The 25123-nt window shown below is 46.9% G+C and overlaps 1 protein-coding gene across 1 annotated transcript in view; it reads right to left on the bottom strand.

The window, feature by feature from the left end:
- Positions 1 to 1358: 1358 nt before the first annotated feature.
- LOC137528910 (cytochrome P450 2G1-like) overlaps positions 1359 to 25123 on the bottom strand; it is a 79210-nt gene continuing 55445 nt past the window's right edge. The window contains exons 7-9 of the mRNA XM_068250674.1: positions 16312 to 16499; positions 5229 to 5370; positions 1359 to 1925 (exon numbers count right to left, since the gene is read on the bottom strand). Coding sequence (XP_068106775.1) covers positions 1744 to 1925; positions 5229 to 5370; positions 16312 to 16499 — 512 coding nt within the window. The 3' untranslated portion in view covers positions 1359 to 1743. The remainder of the gene's footprint in view (positions 1926 to 5228; positions 5371 to 16311; positions 16500 to 25123) is intronic.

Below are 25123 nucleotides of genomic sequence, written 5' to 3'. Positions count from 1 at the left end.
AAGAGTCTTAGACTCAAAATGAGCTGGTGTTGTTGGCCAAAAATACAGTACATTACCATAAAGAAGCTCCTTATATCGTGATCTTCCCTCCAGTGTGTCCTGTTTGTTGCAGCTGAGCTTCAGTCTGGCGGTTCTGAAGTCTCTGCACGCATTCGATTGCATAAGTTTGTTAGCATTTGTAATGCATGTTATTGCTATCTGTAATTCCCCTGCAGTTCTGAGCAGCACAGGATGCTGTCATGAATCCACCTGTGGGGCAGCTCTGATTTCCCTGCACACATTTAGCTGCATAAGTTTGCAAGCATTTGTAAGGCCTCTTTTCCACGGACTGTTGATAGGCAGTCAAATACCTCTCAAACTTTCACAACTGTGCACTGCTGCCTGGTAACTGCTTGTTGCTGCCTGGTATCTGCTCACTGCTGCCTGGTAACTGCTTGCTGATCATCACTATGGGGAAAATTCTGGCTGGAGGCTGTAGCCAAACAGGGCTCAAGCTGTCCAGCCAGTCTGCAGCACTTGCTTCTGCAGTGTTCCCTTGCCTGTGATAGCATTCGCTTGTCTAATTGCTTGGTGCATCTTGTCTTGATATCTACTCTAGTCTTGTCACCAATGACCTTGTTTTTGACCTTTAGCTTGTTCCTGACCAAGTCTTGTTCGCCACCTGTGACTTGGATTGACCCTTTGCCTGAATTTGCCAATGATTGTAATGATTGGAAACTATGAGAAAATTGCTTGGAAGTATATATAAGGAAATTGACAATCTACCACACACCATTCAATTGTCATAAAAATTGATCAGAAAAATAAAAAAATATTAGCATTAAAGCCTATGGCAGCACCCAAATCGACCATTAGCCACGGACGCCCAAATTTCCTGCTACCCACTGATGTCCATCCATGCATAAAAACATCTGCAGATAATATCTGATCATTGCTCCTTTAATTTCGTTTGGAAATGGATATGTGGAGTGCAATGATTGTGCCAGATCTAGACGTGAGCACATCAGACATTGGCTGCAGTGACAGGGATTGGGGGGCCTCACCTTTGTTGGAAAGTTAACCTAACCCTAACCATAACCTTCCAACCCTAACAACTAAAGCAATGGCTACCTACCCTACTTCATAATCCTTACCGTCCTAAATTCAATGCCTATCCCTATCCAGTATCCATAACCTGTACTTACTTTCATCACCTTCAGCATCTGGGATGTACAGTTACTGGAACATCACACCTAGTGCTGCAAACCTGGTGCATCGTTTTGGCTAAACATGAAGTGCACCAAAACCAAGCACCTAATGTAGAATGTGCTCTATCTTGGCTTACTTCCGAAAAGATGATTGACAACTGGATCTGCATATTATGGGCTGGTTTATTTACAAATAATCACATACTGTACATAAGAAAGATTTTCTTATATAAAATGCTATATACTAATTAGGGGGAAATAAGTAATTAAACAAAGGGACAAGTTATGGTACATCAATCAATCCTGTTTTTCTGTTAATATCAGGTGAGACACTCCTTGGTGGTAGCCAGGTGTTATCTAGGTCCTTAGCAGGCAGTGGTCTTTCATGTGAGCCTGGAGTCATCTCTAGTTTTGAGATCAGCCATTGTTGACATACAATAGTAACAGGTATTTAAGTGTCCAAACACAAGGTCATCCTTGTCCTTAGTAGGCAGAGGGCTTTTGATGTTGGACCTCTGGGTCGTCTTTCCTTCCAAGATCACCTCAATGCCAGTTTTTAGCGCAGAGTAAATGATAACTTGTATGGTTTTGAAACGTTGCCCAAACCGGATAAAATTGGGTTGACATCCAACTCCTCAGTGGAAATATCTGACTTTAATGTAAAGTTTTGCAAGATCGTTATAATAAAAAGAAAAATCTCCATTCGTGCCAGAGCTTCTCCCATGCAGTTCCTTTTTCCTATTATAGGATAAAATAATGCGTATTATTTGTCTTATTCAAATAGAGAAAAAAGCTGAATCTTTTAACAAGATAAATCAGGCAAAAGAACCTTCCACTATTGAACCTTGGAATCCCCTCCTAGGAGATAATTTTCATCTTGTCTTTAAACAAAATTTAAAGTATTTTACAATTGAAAAAGTACCCAAAATTTTGTGAAAAAGTACTATCAAAATTATTTTGATTATTTTCTTGCTTGCTGGTGGCTTAAAAGCCATTTTATGACAAGTTATGAAAAGATCACCTAGGAGAAAGCTCTGGAGTAAAAGTTAATTGAATAAGGACCCGTGTGCTTGGAGTTTACTATTTTAGTTAGGAACACTTAAGGCTTGTACACAAGCCTGACTTAAAGTGGATCCGAGTTGAACTTTTACTCACTGTATAATTGTGTACATTTCCTATAGTCTATAGGGCATTCCTCAAGCCAAATACTTTTTTGTTTTTGTTTTAATACTCTAATTCCCTATAAACTAAATAAGCCCCACCCACAGTTTTCAGAGAGCCAAGGCAGTAGCAAGGGCTCATGGGAGCTCAGTCTGGGCAGGAGGAGGGGGAGGTATTACTAGCCAGAGATTTCAGAGTCAGAGGGGAAGAGGGAGGAGGAGGGGGATTAGGTTTTTTTCACAGTCTGAGTTCTGATGGTGCAGATAAGCTTGGCTGTGTGTAATAATGGCAGTATAATGGCAGTATTTGTATAGCGCCTTTCTCCTGTTGGACTCAAAGCGCTTGCGAGGCAGCCACTAGAGCGCACTCGGTAGGCAGTAGCAGTGTTAAGGAGACTTGCCCAAGAAACTCCTTACTGAAATAGGTGCTGGCTTACTGAACAGGCAGAGCCGAGATTTGAACCCAGGTCTCCTGTGTCAGAGGCAGAGCCCTTAACCATTTACTATCCAGCCACTGTAATGTTTACAAACAAAATGGCTGCTGTCACTGTATCACAGGAAGAAATGATCATATTCTATTAAAGCAGTATGCAGACAGATTTTCTGTTTAAACCATCTAAACTGTACATAAGATATATAGACAAGTTACTTGTTATAGTTAGTTTTTCATCTCGGATCCGCTTTAAGTAAGCTGAGGTGGCCGATAACGACCGCATCAGCCGTTTATCAGGCATGCGTACAGTGGCCCCCGACCCCAACCCACAAGCAATCCGCCCGGCGATTCACTCATCACCCGGCAACTGATGATTCTTTTGTCCATGCTGCTCCCCCGCCTGCCGCATGAGGTTATGCATGCGCTGCTCCATCGCCCCTCCACATAGCAACAGAGCATGTCGTCAGCTACACGTGCTGTGCAGCCCAGCAATGTTGCCCAATGATGCCAATGTTGTGCTCGATTCTCTTATCTTCGCTCATTTTTCTTTATCTGTTTCCATTCACTTCTATGAGAAATCGAGCGCAGAATCGATCGGGAGTAATATCAGACATGAGGGAATGTATCAATCGAATGCATCTATCGAATGGAAAATTGTAATGTGTGTACCCAGTATTACCCATTTCCACAAGAGATAAAACAGCATCAGCCACTTCAAAAGCCCTGTTCAGATGACTAATAGAGAATACAACATATAGTAAATAAACCCACAAGGGCAAAACAGAAAAAGCACAATCCTAAAATATAAATATCTTGTACAACATAGATGTAGGTGAAACACCAAAGTAAACACGGCCATAGTGAGAAACCGTTGGAGACCTTGGCTCATATGCAATTCTCTTTTTCTCCTTCTCATAGGAGATAATTTTCATATTCTCTTTAAAATCACTTTTCAGCATTGTACAATTAAAAGAACCTAAAAGGTGATGAAAAAGTACTTTCAAATTATTTTAAGTATTTTCTTGCTTACAGGTGGTTTAAAAAGCATTTTATGATAAGATGTGAAAATATCACCTAGGAGAAAACTCAGGGGAAAAGTTAATTACATGTGGGCCCCTTTTCTCCACCATTTTTGTAACGATCTGCTAGTGTATGAGGGCACTAGCAGACAGATAAGACAATCCCAGCAAGGAAAGTGTCTTACAAACAGTGACAGTAGAAGGCGATACTGTCACTGATACAGATATTAAGAATGGTCAACAGGCAGGGTCGGTAACAGATCTGACATATAAGGTACAAAATCGGCAGGCAATAACAATGTGAGTATTCAGGCAGAGGTCGGCATCAGATCAGATTGGCAGGGGTACAGAATCAGCAGGCAAGAGCAAAGTGAGTATTCAGGCAGAGGTCGGCAACAGATCAGATTGGCAGAGGTACAGAATCGTAAGGCAGAGGGTAGTCAGAGAAACAGGCAAAGGGTCAAACACAGTATAACAATCAACAGTAATATATATATTATTCCTGAGCTAGTGTGAAATCCCCGGGGTCCTGCGGGTTCAAAGCACACACGGATCTGACTAAGGTCTAAAGCCTTCACTGCGAAGTGTTAGCTAGAGCAGACAGTGAGCAAGTGTCAGCACAGCTCTTAAATAGCCCGGGTAAGCAGGCAACCACGCCCCTAAGCCGCTTGGCCAATCAGGGACCGGAGGTGGAGCCATGCGTGTCAGCTGACAGGTGATCAGCTGACACGCTTCCTTAGAGTATAAGAGGGGCATCGCCGACAGCGCATGTGTCCACCCTCATTTGCAGTCTGAGAATCCTGCGGCCGGATATCCACATGAACGCTGCTGACACCATCCCTGACAATGCTGACAGCCGCACCTGAAGTCCCAGATGCGCTGCCAGCGGAGGAAACCGCGAGTGAGCTGGTAAGCGCAAATTTACTGACAATTTTCTTCTAGATGATAATTGTTAATTATCTTGAAAACAATTTTTCAGCATTTCACAATTGAAAAAGTACCGAAAGTAGTAGAAAAGGTACTATCAAAATGATTTTGAGTATTTTCTTGCTTGCTGTGGGTTTAAAGGGCATTTTATTAACAAGGTGTGAAAATATCAAATTGGAGGAAACTAAGGAGAAAAAGGTGAATTTCCCATGGGCCACTTGCCCATATGCAAGTACATTTTTCTCCTGAGTTTTCTCCTAGGAGATATTTTTTCACCTTCTACTTAAAATAACTTTTCAACAGTTTGCAACTGAAAAAGTACCAAATAGTAGGTGTGAAAGTAAATTATTCTGAGAATTTTCTTGCTTGCGGGTTGTGTAAAAGGCATTTTTATTGACAAGTTTGTAAATATCACCTAGGAGATAGCTCAGGTGAAAAAAGGTGGGCCCGTATGTCTTACATACAATAAAGTCTTACATAGAAAAACTTGCAGCACACGCACCTGCAGCAAGAGGCATGAAGGCATCATTCTTCTTAAATCCACCGTTTTCGTCAAGGAAATTTTTCGGATTGAATTCATTTGGATATGAGAAACAAGTTGGATCTTTTAGCACAGAGCTCAGAACCACATAAACATTGACGTCCTAAAAGAATAAAATGTAGTCAGAATGGGCTCAGTCTATATACATATGTTTATGTTCAAAACATCATGCTTTTCAAGTTTTTTTTTTTAAATAAACATAATTATTATTATTATTATTATTTTTTTGCCTCTTGCCCAGCAGAAATGTGTGCCCCTCCACCCATAATTGCCTACAGGGTCCTCATTCACAGTGGGCAAATCACCCTATTTGATAAGCATACAGTGCCACTCCCCACATTATCCTCGTTTCCAGTTGTCCGTGTACAGCTACCATCCGCCATGTCATGCTTGCCTCCACTAGGGAACAGCAAGATGGAGGTTTGTTAGCAGGCTGCCCTTTTCCTCCCACAATCCCCCATAGTGGATCCCACAATGCCATGCAAGTCACAAGCCCTGCCCTTTTCTATAGGACTGAATGGGAGCGCAGCAAAACTTTGCACTTTGCATTGCCCTCCAGAGTGAACTATAGGAGAAACATGTGAACGGCAGCATGTGCACTGCTCTCTCTCAGAAGGTACTGCAGGAAGCTGGGCCACTGCAGTGAAATAGTGTAGCACATCCAATAAACACTAAGGGTCTGTTGCCACTACACGCAGATTGGATGCAGAATGGATGCAGAAAAACTGACTCCAATGAATGCCTATGGGCCTGTTTCCACTAAACGCGATTTTTCTGATGCAGATTTTCCAGTAGGCATCACTGGCGTAACAATAGGGGATGTGACCTGTGCTGTCGCGGGGAGGCCCGGGACCCCCCTAGGGCCCGCTCAGGGACTTTTGGGGGGCAGGAGGGGTCGCAGCATAAGAGGAGAGTGTGGCAGATCGGTGGGGAGGGGGGACATCCCCCCCCTCACCTCGGGCTCTCCCCTCAGCGCTCCCCCTTCTGCAATCATTGGTGGCAGCGGGCAGCAGCAGTGGCGGCAGGCTGAGTATATTACCTCCTTATCGCTGGAGGTCTTCTGTTCTCAAAGAGCAACTTCCTGTTTACACAGGAAGTTGCATGAAGCTCTTAGAGATCGGAAGACCTCCAGCGAGAAGGAGGTAATGTACTCAGCCTACCGCCGCTGTTGCTGCCCGCTGCCACCAATGATTGCAGGAGGGGGAGCGCTGAGAGGAGAGCCCGAGGTGAGGGAGGGGGGGGGGAATGTCCCCCCCCCACCTATCTGCCACACTCTCCTCTTATGCTGCCACCCCTCCTGCCCCCCAAAAGTCCCTGAGCGGGCCCTGGGGGGGGGGGGGGCAGATTTTTTTCTTTTTGCAGGGGGGCCCGGGGATTTCTAGGTACGCCCCTGGTAGGCATTCATTGAAGTCAATTTTTCTGCATCCATTCTGCATCCAATCTGCGTGTCGTGGAAACAGGCCCTAAGGCCCCTTTCATACTGGGATGTTTGAGTTGCGTTACCCTTTTTTACCACAGGGTAATGCTAAAGCAATGAAAATCTATGGAGCATTTCAGATCACATGCGGTGCAATGCGCTGCGCCGGAAGCATCCGTTCTGATGTGACGACAACAGCATGTTATCGGCAAGCATCCGCGGTGACATGCGGCGGTCATGAAAGTCAACGGTGCCTCAAATCCAGGCGTATTGCCGCGGGGAATTACAAAGAATTTTTTTTGCGTTGCAGTGGGATCCGATCATCCGATCGCACTGCAACCTAAACGCTGGTTACTGGTGTGAAACCTGCCTGAGACATCAGCAGGGGCCACTAGTTTGATGTCATTACTGGAGTTTCGTGCCTGTGCGTGTGTGTGTGTGTGCGTGTGTCTTTGCTATTTAGAGGGTGAACCTGAGAAAATGACCAAGAAAAAGATGATTCTCGTGATATCCTTTACAATAGAAAACTATGCTACTAATTTACATCTCTGCTATAATCTTTAAAGTGACACTGAAGCGGAAAAAAAACAAAAAACTAATGATATAATGAATTGGTTGTGTAGTACAGGAAATTAATAGAACATTAGTAGCAAAGAAAATAATGTCATTTTTATTTTCAGGTATATAGCTTTTTTTATAACATTGCATCATTTTAAAAAAATTGCAGTTTACACAATACACTCAGCATTTTAAATGATTTCACAGAGCAGGCTACTGACCCTTTGAACTTTTCTCTACAGACAAAACCATAAACAAAGAAGAAACAATGAGGGACAGTTAAGATATAAGGTTCAAAAGACAGCACTGTCCACAACTTTATAAAGTGGCAGAGCTCAGAGAAGCTCTTTTGCATAGATAACAACTGAAGTTTCTTAACTCTTCCAGTACTGGAAACAATATGAGACTCATATCTGTGCTGCTAATGTTTTATTTATTAGCTGTACTACACATACAATTCACTATATCATAAGTTTATTTTCACTTCAGATTCCCTTAAAGCTTGTACAGACAATGGCCTCGATTCATAAAGCATTACCTTATGCGGTAATGCTGAAAACGGCAGACTTTACCGACCACTTAGCAAAATGTCAATTCATAAAGGCTGTTACCGCATGAAAAGCTGACATTACCGACCAGGGAGATAAATTACCGACTTGGCTGCAGTTACTGACAACACATGTCAGTAAATTGTCAGCAAATGTCAATTCATAAAGCCTGCAACAAGCGGTAAGCCAGGCGGTAGTTACCGACACCTCTGGTGAGGTCTTAACAAGTTACCGACAGCTCTGACAGCTTTGATTAATGCAAAGTGCAGAGATCCGTAGCCTGTTTGATTCATCCGTGGAGAGAGACAGAGAGCCCTCTGTGTGAATCATTTCAGCAGGCAGGGAAAGACTGTGTGACTCATCTGTCTGAGTCATCAGTGGAAAGAACCGTCTGTGTGAGTAATTTCTGCAGGCAGGGAAAGACTGTGTGACTCATCTGTCTGAGTCATCAGTGGGAGAGCCAGAGAGAGCCGTCTGTGTGATTCATTTCTGCAGGGCAAAGAGGGAATCGGGACACTGCTCTACTCTACCGCTCAATGAGCTGCGGTAATTTACAGACCTCCAAGGGCAGCTGGGGAAATCTTTATGAATTAGCACACAGACCGGGAAAATACCGAGTGCGGTATTTTCCCGACAAGATTTTGTTTATCGCACTGCTGTTTATGAATCGAGGCCATTGAGTCTAATTTACTAAGGCATCAATTTGCATGAAAATGTATCTAAATAATTTCAAGTTTACATGCGATTTCTCGCACAAAATACAATTTTCTGCATTGCTGTCAACTTACAATAATCGTGATTCACACATTGCACACAAAATAGAAACACGGTCAAGCGATTTAAAACTGCTGAAAGAACGCATGAAAAATGAGCATTAGATTGAAATATAATAGATGTGGGGCAAATTTGTAAATTCTAATAAGTGTGAACAAGGTATTATTATTTTTATTATTTAGTATTTACAGTGGAATGCAAAAGTTTGGGCAACCTTGTTAATCATCATCATTTTCCTATATAAATCGTTGGTTATGATAAAAAATGTCAGTTAAATAGATCATATAGGAGACACACAATTAATATTTGAGAAGTGAAATGAAGTTTATTGGATTTACAGAAAGCGTGCAATAATTGTTTAAACAAAATTAGGCAGGTGCATACATTTGGGCACTGTTGTCATTTTATTGATTCCAAAACCTTTGGAACTAATTGTTGGAACTCAAATACTCAACTCAAACAGTGATCCCTGACCTACATACACAGGTAAATACAATTATGAGAAAGAGTATTTAAGGAGGTCAATTGTATGTTTCACTCCTCTTTTCATTTTCTCTGAAGAGTAGCAACATGGGGTTCTCAGAACAACTCTCAAATCACCTGAAGGCAAAGATTGTTCACTATCATGGTTTAGGGGAAGGATACAGAAAGCTGTCTCAGAAATTTCAGCTGTCTGTTTCCACAGTTAGGAAAATATTAAGGAAATGGAAGACCACAGGCTCAGTTCAAGTTAAGGCTCGAAGTGGCAGACCAAGAAAAATCTCGGATAGACAGAAGCAACGAATGGTGAGAACAGTCAAAGTCAACCCACAGACCAGCACCAAAGACCTACAACATCATCTTGCTGCATATGGAGTCACTGTGCATCATTCAATCATTCAGTGCACTTTACACAAGAAGATGCTGTATGCAAGAGTGATGCAGAGGTAGCCTTTTCTCCACCCAAAGCACAAACAGAGCCGCTTGAGGTATGCTAAAGCACATTTAGACATGCCAGCTTAATTTTGGAATAAGGTGCTGTGGACTAATCAAACTAAAATTGAGTTATTTGGGCATAACAAGGGGCGTTATGCATGGAGGAAACAGAACACAACATTCCAAGAAAACACTTGCTACCTATAGTAAAATATGGTGGTGGTTCAATCATGCTGTGAGGCCAGTGCAGAGATTGGGAATCTTGACAAAGTTAAGGGACGCATGGATTCCACTCAGTATCAGCAGATTCTGGAGACCAATGTCCTGGAATCAGTGACAAAGCTGAAGCTGCGCTGGGGCTGGATCTTTCAACAAGACAACAACCCTAAATACTGCTTAAAATCCACTAAGGCATTCATGCAGAGGAACAAATACAATGTTCTGGAATGGCCATCTCAGTCCCCAGATCTAAATATAATTGAAAATCTGTGGTGTGAGTTAAAGTCCATGCTCAGAGTCAGAAGCCATCAAACCTGAATGAACTAGAAATGTTTTGTTAAGAGGATTGGTCTAAAATACCTTCAACCAGAATCCACACTCTCATTGGAACCTACAGGAAGCGTTTAGAGGCTGTAATTTCTGTAAAAGAAGAATCTACTAAATACTGATTTCATTTCTAATTTTGTTTAAACACTTATTGCACACTTTCTGTAAATCCAATTAACTTAATGTCTCTTCTCAAATATCACTGTGTGTGTCTCCTATATGATATATTTAATTGACATTTTTTATCGTAATAACCAACGATTTATACAGGAAAATCATGACGATTAACAAGGTTGCCCAAACTTTCGCATCCCACTGTATATGGCGCCGACATCTTCCGCAGCGCTGTACAGAGCATACATTCTCAAAAAATTAGCATATTGTAATAAAGTTCATTATTTTCTGTAATGTACTGATAAACATTAGACTTTCATATATTTTAGATTCATTACACACAACTGAAGTAGTTCAAGCCTTTTATTGTTTTAATATTGATGATTTTGGCATACAGCTCATGAAAACCTAAAATTCCTTTCTCAAAAAATTAGCATATCATGAAAAGGTTCTCTAAATGAACTATTAACCTAATCATCTGAATCAACTAATTAACTCTAAACACCTGCGAAAGATTCCTGAGGCTTTTAAAAACTCCCAGCCTGGTTCATTATTCAAAACCGCAATCATGGGTAAGACTGCCGACCTGACTGCTGTCCAGAAGGCCATCATTGACACCCTCAAGCAAGAGGGTAAGACACAGAAAGAACTTTCTGAACGAACAGGCTGTTCCCAGAGTGCTGTATCAAGGCACCTCAGTGGGAAGTCTGTGGGAAGGAAAAAGTGTGGCAGAAAACGCTGCACAACGAGAAGAGGTGACCGAACCCTGAGGAAGATTGTGGAGAAGGACCGATTCCAGACCTTGGGTACCTGCGGAAGCAGTGGGCTGAGTCTGGAGTAGAAACATCCAGAGCCACCATGTACAGGCGTGTGCAGGAAATGGGCTACAGGTGCCACATTCCCAGGTCAAGCCACTTTTGAACCAGAAACAGCGGCGGAAGCGCCTGACCTGGGCTACAAAGAAGCAGCACTGGACTGTTGCTCAGTGGTCCAAAGTACTTTTTTCGGATGAAAGCAACTTTTGCATGTCATTCAAAAATCAAGGTGCCAGAGTCTGGATGAAGACTGGGAGAGGGAAATGCCAAAATGCCTGAAGTCCAGTGTCAAGTACCCACAGTCAGTGATGGTCTTGGGTGCCATGTCAGCTGCTGGTGTTGGTCCACTGTGTTTTATCAAGGGCAGGGTCAATGCAGCTAGCTATCAGGAGATTTTGGAGCACTTCATGCTTCCATCTGCTGAAAAGCTTTATGGAGATGAAGATTTCATTTTTCAGCACGACCTGGCACCTGCTCACAGTGCCAAAACCACTGGTAAATGGTTTACTGACCATGGTATTACTGTGCTCAATTGGCCTGCCAACTCTCCTGACCTGAACCCCATAGAGAATCTGTGGGATATTGTGAAGAGACAGTTGAGAGATGCAAGACCCAACACTCTGGATGAGCTTAAAGAGAATCTGTATTGTTAAAATCGCACAAAAGTAAACATACCACTGCATTAGGGGACATCTCCTATTACCCTCTGTCACAATTTCGCCGCTCCCTGCCGCATTAAAAGTAGCCAAAAACAGTTTTAAAAAGTTTGTTTATAAACAAACAAAATGGCCACCAGAACAGGAAGTAGGTTGATGTACAGTATGTCCACACATAGAAAATACATCCATACACAAGCAGGCTGGTTCCAGCCTTCCTTTTGAATCTCAAGAGATCATTTGTGTGTTTACCTTCTGTTCCTCTGCAGCTCTCATCCACTGAATACTAGTGACAGGCTGATCGTTTCTTCCTGCAGACAGCTCTGTCCTGTCTGTAATTCCTCAGTATGTGTCAGCCAGCTCCTTTCACAGCCTAATGCTGAATGCACACGGTGTGTTCCCGCACTCGATTTCCCGCTCGATTCCCGTCGATTCGTTTATTTCCAACATGTTCGATTTGCATTTCGATGGATCGTTAGGTCGATTTGCATGCAAAGTATGCCAAATCGACCTAACGATCTATCAAAATGCAAATCAGACATATTGGAAATAAACTAATTGATGGGAATCGAGCGGGAAATTGAGTGCGGGAACGCACCGTGTGTATCTAGCATAACAGAGGAGGATTTTTATCCAGCTCTCTTCTCTCACTGATAAGAGAGCAGAGACGCTGCTGGCTTATGTAAATAACACACACACTGGAGTGTGCATAGAGGGGCCTGGAGACTGGAGAGGGGTGTGCATAACAGATCAGCACGGAAGAGTTGGCAGCCTTCCAGACACAGGGCGACAAGTCCGACAGGGGAAAGATACATTGATTTATTACAGAGACGGTTATAGTAGAAAGTGCTGCAGTAAGCCAGAGCACATTAGAATAGGTTTAGGAACTTGTAGGATGGTAGAAAAAAGGATGACATTTTTGGTACAGAGTCTTTTTAAGGCCGCTATCGAAGCATCCTGGGCCTTCATAACACCTGAGCAGTGCCACAGGCTGATTGCCTCCATGCCACGCCACATTGAAGCAGTCATTTCTGTAAAAGGATTCCTGACCAAATATTGAGTGCATTACTGAACATAATTTTTTGAAGGTTGACTTTTTTAAAAACACTTTTCTTTTAATGGTCGGATGAAATGTGCTAATTTTTTGAGATAGGAATTTTGGGTTTTCATGAGCTGTATGCCAAAATCATCAATATTAGAACAATAAACGGCTTGAACTACTTCAGTTGTGTGTAATGAATCTAAAATATATGAAAGTCTAATGTTTATCAGTACATTACAGAAAATAATGAACTTTATCACATATGCTAATTTTTTTGGAAGGACCTGTATATAGTCTTGTGTCTAATGCCTGGTACACATCATGCCATTTCCCGTCAGATAGACGACCTGATTCTGGGTCAGGGTTTCGTGCGTAGCAGAGCAGCTACCTCGCTGCGATCTATTGAAAGTCATCCCTTGAGCCAAGCTTTTGTCTCTCTTTTCCCCCCGCCCGGAGGAAGCGGGGACCGGGCGGGGGTCCCCCTCCCCCGCATCGCATGTTCGTTGGGAACCCGGTGCTAAATCATTCGTAGACGACCTGATTCTGGGTCAGGGTTTCGTGCGTAGCAGAGCAGCTACCTCTCTGCGATCTATTGAAAGTCATCCCTTGAGCCAAGCTTTTGTCTCTCTTTTCCCCCCGTCCGGAGGAAGCGGGGACCGGGCGGGGGTCCCCCTCCCCCACATCGCATGTTCGTTGGGAACCCGGTGCTAAATCATTCGTAGACTACCTGATTCTGGGTCAGGGTTTCGTGCGTAGCAGAGCAGCTAGTGTTGGGCGAACACCTGGATGTTCGGGTTCGGGCCGAACAGGCCGAACATGGGCCAGATGTTCGGCATGTTCGGCCCGAACGCCGAACTCAATGGAAGTCAATGGGACCCCCGAACATGCCCATTTTGGGGGCCCTATGGGGTCGCAGGCATAAGGGGGGAGCATGCCCCGATCGCGGGGGGGTCGGAAATTCCCCCCACCCCCTCCGCTAGCGCTCCCCCCTCTGCCCGCTTCCCCATAAAAAAAGTTTAAGGCAAGTTAAATAGTACTTGGTGGCTAGCCTGGCACTGGCAGTGGAGTGAGGAGGAGGAGAAGTCCGAGTAGCAGAGTGACGCGTTGAGGTCGGGCAGCGGGCGGTTCAGCGGTAGTACCCTTGTGGTACTTCCGCCCTTTCTCTGACCTCACGTCCTCTGCATACGAGGGTACGCGTCACGCGTACCCTCGTATGCGTCATCACGTAGAGGACGTGAGGTCAGAGAAAGGGCGGAAGTACCACAAGGGTACTACCGCTGAACCGCCCGCTGCCCGGCCTCAACGCGTCACTCTGCTACTCGGACTCCTCCTCCTCCTCACTCCACTGCCAGTGCCAGGCCAGCCACCAAGTACTATTTAACTTGCCTTAAACTTTTTTTATGGGGAAGCGGGCAGAGGGGGGAGCACTAGCGGAGGGGGTGGGGGGAATTTCCGACCCCCCCCCCCCCCGCGATCGGGGCATGCTCCCCCCTTATTCCTGCGACCCCATGGGGGGGCCGTATTGCGGCATGTTCGGCCGAACAGGGGCCCTGTTCGTCGGCCATTCAGTAGTTCGGGGCGAACCCGAACTTAAAAGGCCAAACACCATCAGGTGTTCGGCCGAACTCGAACATCACCTGAACAGGGTGATGTTCTGCAGAACCCGAACAGTGGCGAACACTGTTCGCCCAACACTACTACCTAGCTGCGATCTATTGAAAGTCATCCCTTGAGCCAAGCTTTTGTCTCTCTATTCCCCCCGCCCGGAGGAAGCGGGGACCGGGCGGGGGTCCCCCTCCCCCGCATTGCATGTTCGTTGGGAACCCGGTGCTAAATCATTCGTAGATGACCTGATTCTGGGTCAGGGTTTCATGCGTAGCAGAGCAGCTACCTCTCTGCGATCTATTGAAAGTCATCCCTTGAGCCAAGCTTTTGTCTCTCTTTTCCCCCCGTCCGGAGGAAGCGGGGACCGGGCGGGGGTCCCCCTCCCCCACATCGCATGTTCGTTGGGAACCCGGTGCTAAATCATTCGTAGACTACCTGATTCTGGGTCAGGGTTTCGTGCGTAGCAGAGCAGCTACCTCGCTGCGATCTATTGAAAGATAGACGGGTCAAATCGATTATTTCTGAAAGGTCCGATTTGATTACTGCTTTCTCTGATTTTGTGTAGTAGTGAATGGAAAATTGGTCAGAAAAACTATTGGAAATCAGACCTGTCGGAAATAACCTATTCGACCCATCTATCTGACAGGAAAGTGCATGGTGTGTTCCAGGCATAACGCTCCATTAGAGGAGCTCACAATCAAATCCCTACCATAGTCATATGTCCATTGTAGTCTTGCAGAGGAGATCCAGCCAATGAACTTATCTGTATGTTTTTGGGATGCGGGAGCGCTGTGCTCATGCAGCACTGCAAGGCATGAGTGCTATCCACAAGGCCACCATGCTGCCCATATATCTTAAGGTGGCCATACATCAGACGACTTGGAGGTCAACTGACCATCAGACTGGATTATTATAATTGGATCGGATGAAAATTGGTGATGCCAAGAGCATACCCAATTGACGATGCTACCAGTTTCGGGCTGAAATTGGACGCATGTATCGATCGAACATGCTGCAATATATAGGGCCGACATGCTCGATCGGGTGTTCGGCGGTAATGGCGTGCGATATCGGGAGAAGCGATGAATGAGACGGAACCCCCGGTGCTTTCCCCTAGTGTAAAATGTGCCCCCTGGTGCCCTGTGCCATATACTTTACCTGTCATTGTCCGACATTGGCTCTGCATTCCGTGTACACGCGGGCGCATGCGTAGGCGCGCGTGTGACGAGGCAGCGAATGCGGCATCACAAGGCCAGTTCCAGAGAGATTCGTCCTACAGTGTATGGGCGGGTAACAGATCTCTCTTCAGATTTGATCAGAGAAAGATCTGTCTGATGTATTGGCACTTTTACAGATGTATACCACTATCAAGATCACACACACACACACACACACACACACACACACACACACACACACACAAACATACACCACCCAAACACACACACACACGCACACACCACACACGCACACCACACAAACACACCCACAACACACAGCACACACACCACACTCACAGCATACACACACAGCACACAAACACACCCACAACACACACCACACACAAACACACCCACAGCACACACACAGCATACACACACACACACACACCCACCACACACACACACACACACACACACACCACACACAAACATACACCACCCAAACACACACACACACACGCACACACACCATACACGCACACCACACAAACACACCCACAACACACAGCACACACACCACACTCACAGCATACACACACAGCACACAAACACACCCACAACACACACCACACACAAACACACCCACAGCACACCCACAGCATACACACACACACACACACACACACACACACACACACACTTTCCTTTCTTTATACAGATGTATTCTTTATGATACAGATCTATTGCCCTTCTTAGGAGTAAAATGTAAAATTGGTAAACAGGTATACGTATATATTTTAACAGTTTTCTAAATCCAGTGACAAATAACAATGAAATGAATCTTCAAAAAGAGAGGTAATCACCAGTTTACAGCTTTACAGCAGCATCTACCTTAGGTAAGAAGTGACCCCTAAACACGACATCTCTTGTGGTTTTCCGAGGCACACCCACTGGGAGTATATCAATGAATCGTTGTATCTCATGGAGCACTGCCTCAGTGTAGGGCATCTGGTTCCGGTCTTGTACTTTAGGAATCCGGTCATGGCCAATTACGTGCTCAATCTCATCATTTACTTTTGCTATAAAACAAATGAGAGCTGTTGTATTACAACAAATTAAAAAGATGCAAAACTATATTAGTAAAACATACTGAAGATTGAAGCCCCTTTTTCACTTGCTTTGCAAATGCGTGTTGCGTTACCCTGTTTTACCGCAGGGTAATGATACGGCAATGCAAGTGTATGGAGCCTTGTACACTTACCACTTTGAGTTGCGGCCAAAGCTTCCAAATCGGCACTGAGCCAACGCAAAATTTGCAGCTCAATACTGTATAACTCCCGCAGCAACTCAACAGTGGCGTAAGTCAATGAAGCCAATTGATGGTATAGGAATGTCATCAACAGGAGCACGGTGTGGTGAGGCTCGCTTGCACGGACCGACGGGAATTCCAGTGACGTAAATCCTGCCCAGGAGGGAATACGCCACCGAGCGGGGCGGGGGGGGGGTGCTATGCATATGACACTCTGCTGTACGGCCATAAATCTTTTTTTTAGGTGGTGGGAGGCAGAATGAGCATCACTTCCCCAACGCAATGCAAAAAATACGCGTAAAACCGGCCTAAGCCACAGAAAACTTGAGTAACATAAGTGTAACTTATTTTATAACAAAACAGACAAAGAGAGAAATCACCAATAGCTCAATAATTGTTGCATAAAGGAAAGAGCTGTTTTATAGGAACAACCAATTCCTAACCAGTATCAATACCAATAATAAACACCCACAACAATTGAATAAGGCCAGAGAGATGTGTATAAAAATACAGCACACTCATTAGTATAATGGTCAGCAGAAAAAAATAGAAGCAACAGACAAGTAGAGTAGGAAACAAATACATCAGGATGACCTAACGCATTGTGCGGTCATATCCTGCTTCATCGGAGGCCATAGTTGAATTGGGATGTTCCCAGTCCTTAAGGGCCCTTTCACACTGGGGCGGTGCGGTGCAGCATTTTCACTGCCCCCACCGCAGGGCAATGTTAGTCTGTGAGGCCTTTCATACCGACACAGTGTGGAGCGATGCGACAGAAGTGACGTTTTTGCAGCACCTCCGATTTGAGAGCAAACCAATGTTACCATGCAGCTCTGCGACAATCTGCTGCGATGTACGGTGAACTGAAAGCCATGTAAGTCTATGGCAAAGCGGGTTTGTTAAAATGCCCACCGCAAGTTTTACATGCTACTCATGCACGAAAGCGTATTTTTGCAATACTCTTCCGCGCATGTAATGGTAATGTGCCAGGAAACAAGGGGCATAGATTGTACACATCATTTCACAGGCACACACTATAAGTCAATACAGCCTTATCAGTGGCGTAGCTAAGGAGTTATGGGCCCTGATGCAAGTTTTACTATGGGGCCCCCCAAGCACTTTATAAATAACAATTGATATGGCACACCAAAACCTGGCAACAGTGTCAGAGGTGCAAGAAGTGAATGGGGAACAGCTTGTTAATGATTACTACTATTCAAAGTATCTAAATAAGTATCTATAGAAGTGATTATGAGCACAGGACCAATAGAGGGCTATTACTGCAGTTGAGGGAGGGCCCTTCGGGGGCCCCTCTGGCCCAAGGGCCCTGATGCAGTTGCAACCTCTGCAACCCCTATTGCTACGCCCCTGAGCCTTATGGCTTTACTGCCACACACTGATATACTGTCATAAGCCCCTTCTCTTGTTCCCCACACAACTGGGCTGAGAGCGACTCCTCTGAAGCACAGTTAGTGGCAAGACTATATACTCTGTTAGGCCTCATTCACACCTAAAATCGAAAACACAAGCTTTTTGCGTTTTAGTGCGTTTTTGTCCCCTCCCCGTGTTCCACTGCACACTGTGTTTCTGGTAAAAGTGTTTTTCTAAGCGCTTTTCCAGAGTGGTTTTGTAATTCACTCCCTGACACGCCAGGAAGTGAACTCTTTGACCCAGGAAATAATAAATGCAATGCTCTTCCTATACCTTCCATTATAGCAAAAACGCCCAAAAAATGGTACAGGCACCGCATTGCTGAACGCACAGCGCACAAATCGCGCTGATATGAATCTTCTCATAGAGATTCATTGCACAAGCGTTTTGTGGGCGATTTAAAAAAATCACCTGCGCTTGAAAAAAGGCCAAAAAACGCCCCTAGTGTGAACAAGCCCTCAAAGTGCTACTGAAGATGTCTGCACTACATAAATAGTAACAATATCAACATTTCTATCTGTAGCTGAATTGCCCAGTTGCTTCATTGCACCTTTGCTAGTGTTATCAAGCATTTGGCACAAGTGAGGTATTTTGGTGGCCAGCAGGTACATCCTAATTAACCAATACTGGATGCAGTTGATTGAAATTTATGCCCTGTGTTGAGCCCCTTATCCCTGCCATGGTGTAGATTTCGATCTCTGGTCACCGCGTGCTACCACAGCTATCACTGATACACTGAACTCTGTTTAACGGTCAGGGGCCAATTTCATTGGCTGCTGACCGTGAAATCACTTGTGAGCCAATCGCAATGATCACAGACAAAATCCCCCCCCCCCCCCCCCAAAAGAAAGGTTCTGGTCTTTAAAGTGAACCTAAAGTAAGAGCGATATGAAGGTCAACATATTTACTTCTTTTAATAAATGCACATTGCCTGGATGTCTTGCTGATTCTCTTCCCCTGTAATACCTTTAGCCATAGATTAGACACTGAACAAGCATTCAGATTAGAATTTCTGACTGAAATCTGACTATATCAGCTGCATGCTTGTTTCAGGTGTGGGATTCAGGTACTGCTGATGCCAGATAGATCAACAGGACTTTGCAAATTGGTAGAGAAAAGAAGTATTATTATTATTATTATTATTTTATTTTATTTTTTTAGCGTCAACATCTTCCGTAGCGCTGTACATTGTACAAAACAAATAATGGGGAACAAATATACATAACAAATACAAGACACTGTACAGTCATGACATTGAATAGTAGAAATACAAATACATACATAGTTTTTGTGTAGTTGGTACCAGTGATGCTCATCTGAGCTAGGATATCCGAGATACTCGGATATCCTAGCTCTTTTTTCACTATTCGAGCTCGAATACCGAGCTCGAATAGTATTAGCTATCCGGGCTGTGCTATCCGAGCGCACTATCAGCTATAGATAGCTAATCAGCTATCCGGAGATATCCTAGCTATCCGAGCTCAGATAGCATCACCAGCTGGGATAGCGTCACGTCAGACGTCACCTCGAGTCCTCACAAGCGAATCAGAGGGCTCCCAGCCCTCTGACTGCAGCCAATCACAGAGGGGGAGCCTGGCCAAGCCCCCCTCTATAAATAGCGGGCGCTATGTTGCCTCACTCGTCCTGCTTGCGACTTACTGACTAACTGTACTGAGAGACTGCTCCAGTGCTTTTTGTCTGTGTGCAAGTGCATTTATTGTGTTCTAAACCTAGCGTTTTTACACTCCAACACTTGATATTCAACTGTATTGCTTTGTATTGTAGATAGATTGTATTTTAGGCAGTTTAGTTTGTGTGATTAGGGACTAGGGAGGGAGACTGTCACTGGTACTGCTGCCTGCTGCAGCTGCAGCCAGCAGCTAGGCCCTGTGCCTAGGCAAGGCAGCCTGCCCTGCTCTGTGCTCTAGTCTCTAGTTACCTGTGCTCTCACCTGTCCTACTCCTGTACTACTTCTGTGTTAGATAGATTTGTACTATTTTGTAGTTAGCAAGGCCCAGCTTTACTGCTATACCTGTCCTGTATCTGCTCTCTGTAATCTAGTCACACCTGTTCTATTATTTAGCTAGATTCTTCTATTGTTTAGTTAGTACTGTAGTGTACTGTAGTCTGTGTATAGGGACCGTCCGTCACCGCGTTACCTAGGGTCTTTGTGTGCGCAGTGCATGTCTGCGCTGTCCGCACCCTCTCGTTAGTGCTACACCCGTCCTATTGTTTATATTACTTCTATTGTGTATTCGCTGACTTGTACTGTACTGTAGTCTGTGTATAGGGACACCGTCAGTCAGCGTCAGCTATGGTCTTTGTGTGCGCACTCTCTCGTTAGCGATACACCCAGTGGCGTAGCTAAGGAGCTGTGGGCCCCGATGCAAGTTTTACATTGGGGCCCCCCAAGCACTCTATACATAACAATTGATTTGGCGCACCAAAACCTGCCAATGGCAACTACAGTGTCAGAGGTGCAAGAAGGGGATGGGGAACAGCTTGTTAATGATTACCACTATTCAAAGTATCTATAGAAGTGATTACTATGAGCACAGGACCAATACAGAGCTAATACTGTAGTTGAGGGAGGGCCCTTCGGGGCCCCTCAAGCCCAAGGGCCCCGATGCGGTCGCTACCTCTGCACCCCCTATTGCTACGCCCCTGGATACACCGATCTCTGCAGTAGAGTACACCTGTCCGTCACCTCACACACCCACCACCACCACCAGTCCCACTCCATTAAAGTACCCCACTTGTCCCACCAGCTTTTACATACATAACTTTTTTTTTCATTTGTATAATATTAAAAATATACGATGTCTGGCACTGGCAGCCGCTGTTTGGGCAGGGGCAGCAAGGGCAGCAAAGGCATCGGCAAGAGAGAAGGTTGTGGGCGTGGCAGCCGCGCCACCACCACCACCATGCGCAGTTCTGCGTCTGCACCAGTGGCTTGGCCGCCCAAAAGCTCGGAGTCACGCTGCAGAGACACAGCAGCAGCGTGTGGCGCATATGTTCCTCCCACCGCCAGGTCGTAGCCGTCCTATTGAGGAGAAGAACGCAGACTCTGTGGTGGAACTGATGGTGGATGAGCAGGCCACCATTAGCTCTGGAACCGAGTCCTCCACCCCCGCCACCACTCCTGTTCGCAAGAGCAGCAGCAGCCGCCCAGCACTGCCTTGGGAGGAGGAGGAGGAGTGCAGTTCTCCAGCCCCAGCGGGCAACACCAGCACCCTGTCACTCAACACTTTCTTATCCCCAAGCACAGCGGGGCTATGGAGTGCTGTTGCAGCAGAATTGGCAATGGAGGAGAAAGAAATGCTGATGGGCACTTTGGGGGATGATGCTTTGGACAGTCAGACAGTGGTGACTGTCCCTCAGCCCATGCATGCAGAAGGGGAGTTTGTGGGGTCATCCCAGCAGGACATGTTTGCGGAGGGGGAGAATGATGATGACAGGGTGAAGGACAGAGACTGGGTGGCACATCCTGAGGATGTCATCAGCTCTGAGGAGGAGGATGCGTCTGTGGGCCTTGCTAGAAGGATCAGCATCGCAGGCATAGGCAGGATCAGAAGTGGGCGTGGTATGCAGGCCACACAGGGTGCTGATCTGGAGGCGGAGAGTTCTGCCAGTGCCACCAGCCGCACCAAGAAACCCCACCACAGGGAGACTAGTGGCAGCAGCACCTTCCAGCCGAAGGGGCAACTTCACCTCCCCAATTTGGAGTTTTTTCACCTGCAACCAGTGCCGCCAGCAGCTCAGCAGAGGGAAGGAGCCCTCTGCGTACGGCACCACCTCTCTGGTCAGGGAAACACTTCCATGGGCATGAGGAGTTCATGAAGTTGAAAGAAGCTGGCAGTGGCAGACCCGCCACCACTGCGAAGCCGTCGGCAGCTGCCACCCGCCCTCCTCCACCTCCTCCAGCAGCACCAGCAGGAGTGCGTCAGCAACGCACTGCTCCTCCTCCCTCTGCAACTCCTGCCCCCGACACTAAGGCCTGTTCTGGCAGCCAGTCCTCAGTGGCCTCCTCTGCTCCCTCCAGTGATTCCCGTGCCAGCAAAAGGCGTCACCAGACCCTGCTCAGCGACACCTTCCAGGGGGTGGTCAGGGTTCTGCCTCCCAGCAGCCGTCGCGTGCGTCAGTTGAACGGCTTGCTGGCATGGGCCATGTGCTCCCAACTCCTGCCTTATTCCCTTGTGTAGGAGGGGAGCAACATGCGTGCGCTCCTGATGTGTGCAGCCCCCGATTGGCCAATCCCCAGCCGACATTTTGCACGCACGGCCATCCCTGCACTTCGCTCTGTGATGGCCAATTTCGGGAGAGAGCTGGATCACGCGGTGGGTCAACGGGTCCACGTCACCATGGACTCGTGGAGCAGCCGGTTTGCGACAGGCCGCTATCTGTCCTTCACCGCGCATTGGGTCAGCTTGTTGGAAGGGGGTGAGGAGGGGGGAGCAGCATCGGGCACTGTCAGAGCAGCAGCACCAACAACGCAGTGGGTGGTGCCACCATGTAGGGTCAGCGGAATTGCAGCAGATTCCTCTGATCCGCTTCCATCCTCCGGCACACCAGCCCAACCCCTCCGCCTCAGCTGCGTGAAGCCCCGCCACTGCCAAGCGCCGCTGGAATTGGTCAGCCTGGGGAAGACCAAACTGACGGCGAACCATGTCCTGGCCAAATTCCGAGAGCAGGAGAGGAATTGGCTGACCCCCAGAGGCCTCAGAGTCGGAGAGGTGGTGTCCGACAATGGGGCAAAACTGGTTGCTGCAATCAGCAGGGGAGACCTGACCCACATCCCCTGCCTGGCGCACGTCCTGAACCTGGTAGTCCAAAAGTTCCTGCGGACCTACCAGGGGATGGACCGACTCCTTGAGGCAGCAAGGAAGGTTGTGCGTCATTTCCGGCACTCGCCTGCAGCCATAGCGAGCCTGGAAGAAGTGCAGAAGGAGCTGCACCTGCCACAGCACCGGCTCATGATCGATGTTCCAACTCGCTGGAACTCCACCCTGGCGGTGTTGGAGCGTCTGGTTGAACAGAGGCAGGCTATCAGCCAGTACCTTGCATGAGCAACAGTTGCCTCCATCACTGCAACTGAGCGTGCCACCACCAACCTCCCGTCCATCATCTCCACGGAGGACTGGGGGCACATGCAGCAGGTGTGCTCAGTCCTGGCACCCTTCCTGCAGGCCACCAACATGGTAAGCAGGGACCATGCAATGGTGTGCGAGTGGGTCCCCTTGGTGTGTGTGCTGGACAGGGCCCTGTATGCACTGCTGGAAGAGGGAGCGGCAGCCTTGGACCAGCAGGAGCTGCAGGCAGCTTCACAGGCCACCTCTGAGGAGGAGGGCTTGGAGTTGGTGGAGGTCCCTGACCTTGCTGCTGATGAGGGGGAGCAGCAGAGCGCAGCTGGACTGGTGCGGGGGTGGAGAGAGGATGAGGTGGAGGAGGACAGCACTGTCGACTCTGGGGCTGCCGATGATGTGCCAGCAGACGTGGCCAGACTCTTCCCAATGGCAGCGCACATGCTGAGGTGCCTGCGCAAGGACCCAAGGGTCATCCAGATGAAGCAGAGGGAGGACATCTGGATCTGCATGATGCTGGACCCAAGTCTGAAGGGGAAGCTCAGCCAGTTCCTGCCTGCAGGTGGAGACCGTGCACAACAAATGAGGGATTTGCAGCTCTCCCTTGTTGAGCGCTTGGAGGAAGCCTTCCCTCAGACATCCACCCCCACTGTCCAGCCAGCACAGAGGCAGCAGCAGGTGCCTGCATCCACCAGCAGCAAGCGCACCACAGACCTGCTGTCTCTGACCAACGAGCTCTAAATGAGTGTAGAGCTGCCAAGGACTAGAGAGGAGGTGCCTGCAGCAGCATCCTTCTCCAGTCACAGGCAGCGCTTGACCCACATGGTGGCTGACTACATGGGGTCCTTCAGCGAGCTTGACAGCGTGGCCCCTGTTGATCCCATAGAGTATTGGGTCAAGCACCTGCCGATCTGGAGCAAGCTTGTGCAGTACGCCCTGGAAGTGCTCTCCTGCCCCCCTTCCAGCGTACTGTCAGAGCGTTGCTTCAGTGCAGCCGGTGGAGTCGTCACTGAGAAGCGATCTCGTCTGTCTCACAAGTCTGTGGACAGACTGACGTTTCTCAAAATGAACCAGGCTTGGGTGGAAGGCGAATTCCTGGCCCCTGTTGTCGGCGAGAGGGGGACATGAAGTGGCGCACACACATTCAGAATCAGAATCAGAATCAGAATCAGAATCAGAATCATATTTATTTCGCCAAGTACAGCAAGAGCTATATTCGGAATTAATTGTGGTACACATGGCATAGACATAGTATAAGAAAACAAGATAAACAACTATACACAACTATAGTAACGGTATACATGACCGACCCGGATTGTCCTTAAGTGTTTCTTCCTGCCGTGCAGGAGCAGTCCTCTGCAGTTTGATTGTCCTTAAGTGTTTCTTCCTGCCGTGCAGGAGCAGTCCCCTAATAATATTGATAATAATAATAATGGTGGTGGTGATGGTGGCCCCCGTACTGCTGGGCAAGAACAAGGACAAGGGCGGGCAACAGCAGGACCTGACTGAGAGACCACCGCTAGGGCCTGCCTGTAGGCAGGCCTGACAGGGGAAAGTTGGAGTTTAGCAGCCGAACCGCTTGGGGGAAGAAGGTGTTCTTCCGTCTGGTAGTTTTGCATGGTATGGTACTGTACCTACGGCCCAGTGGGAGGAGCTTGAAGTAGCGATTGCCTGGGTGGGAGGGGTCACAAGAGATCACCGTGGCCCTCTTCAGCGTCTTAGCGGAGTGGAGGAGATCAAGAGGCGGAAGAGGAGATCCGATGATTCTCTCTGCATCAGTTATGACTCTCTGCAGTTTGTGTTTATCGCTGGCCGTAGCGCCCGCGTACCAGACAATGACTGAGGAGCAGAGGATGGATTCTATCGTGGTAGTATAGAAGCT

This window comes from Hyperolius riggenbachi, chromosome 8 (assembly GCF_040937935.1).
Source record: "Hyperolius riggenbachi isolate aHypRig1 chromosome 8, aHypRig1.pri, whole genome shotgun sequence".
NCBI lineage: Eukaryota > Metazoa > Chordata > Amphibia > Anura > Hyperoliidae > Hyperolius > Hyperolius riggenbachi.
Note: the sequence above shows the minus strand (reverse complement) of the source record. Positions and strands in the feature narration are given on the sequence as shown.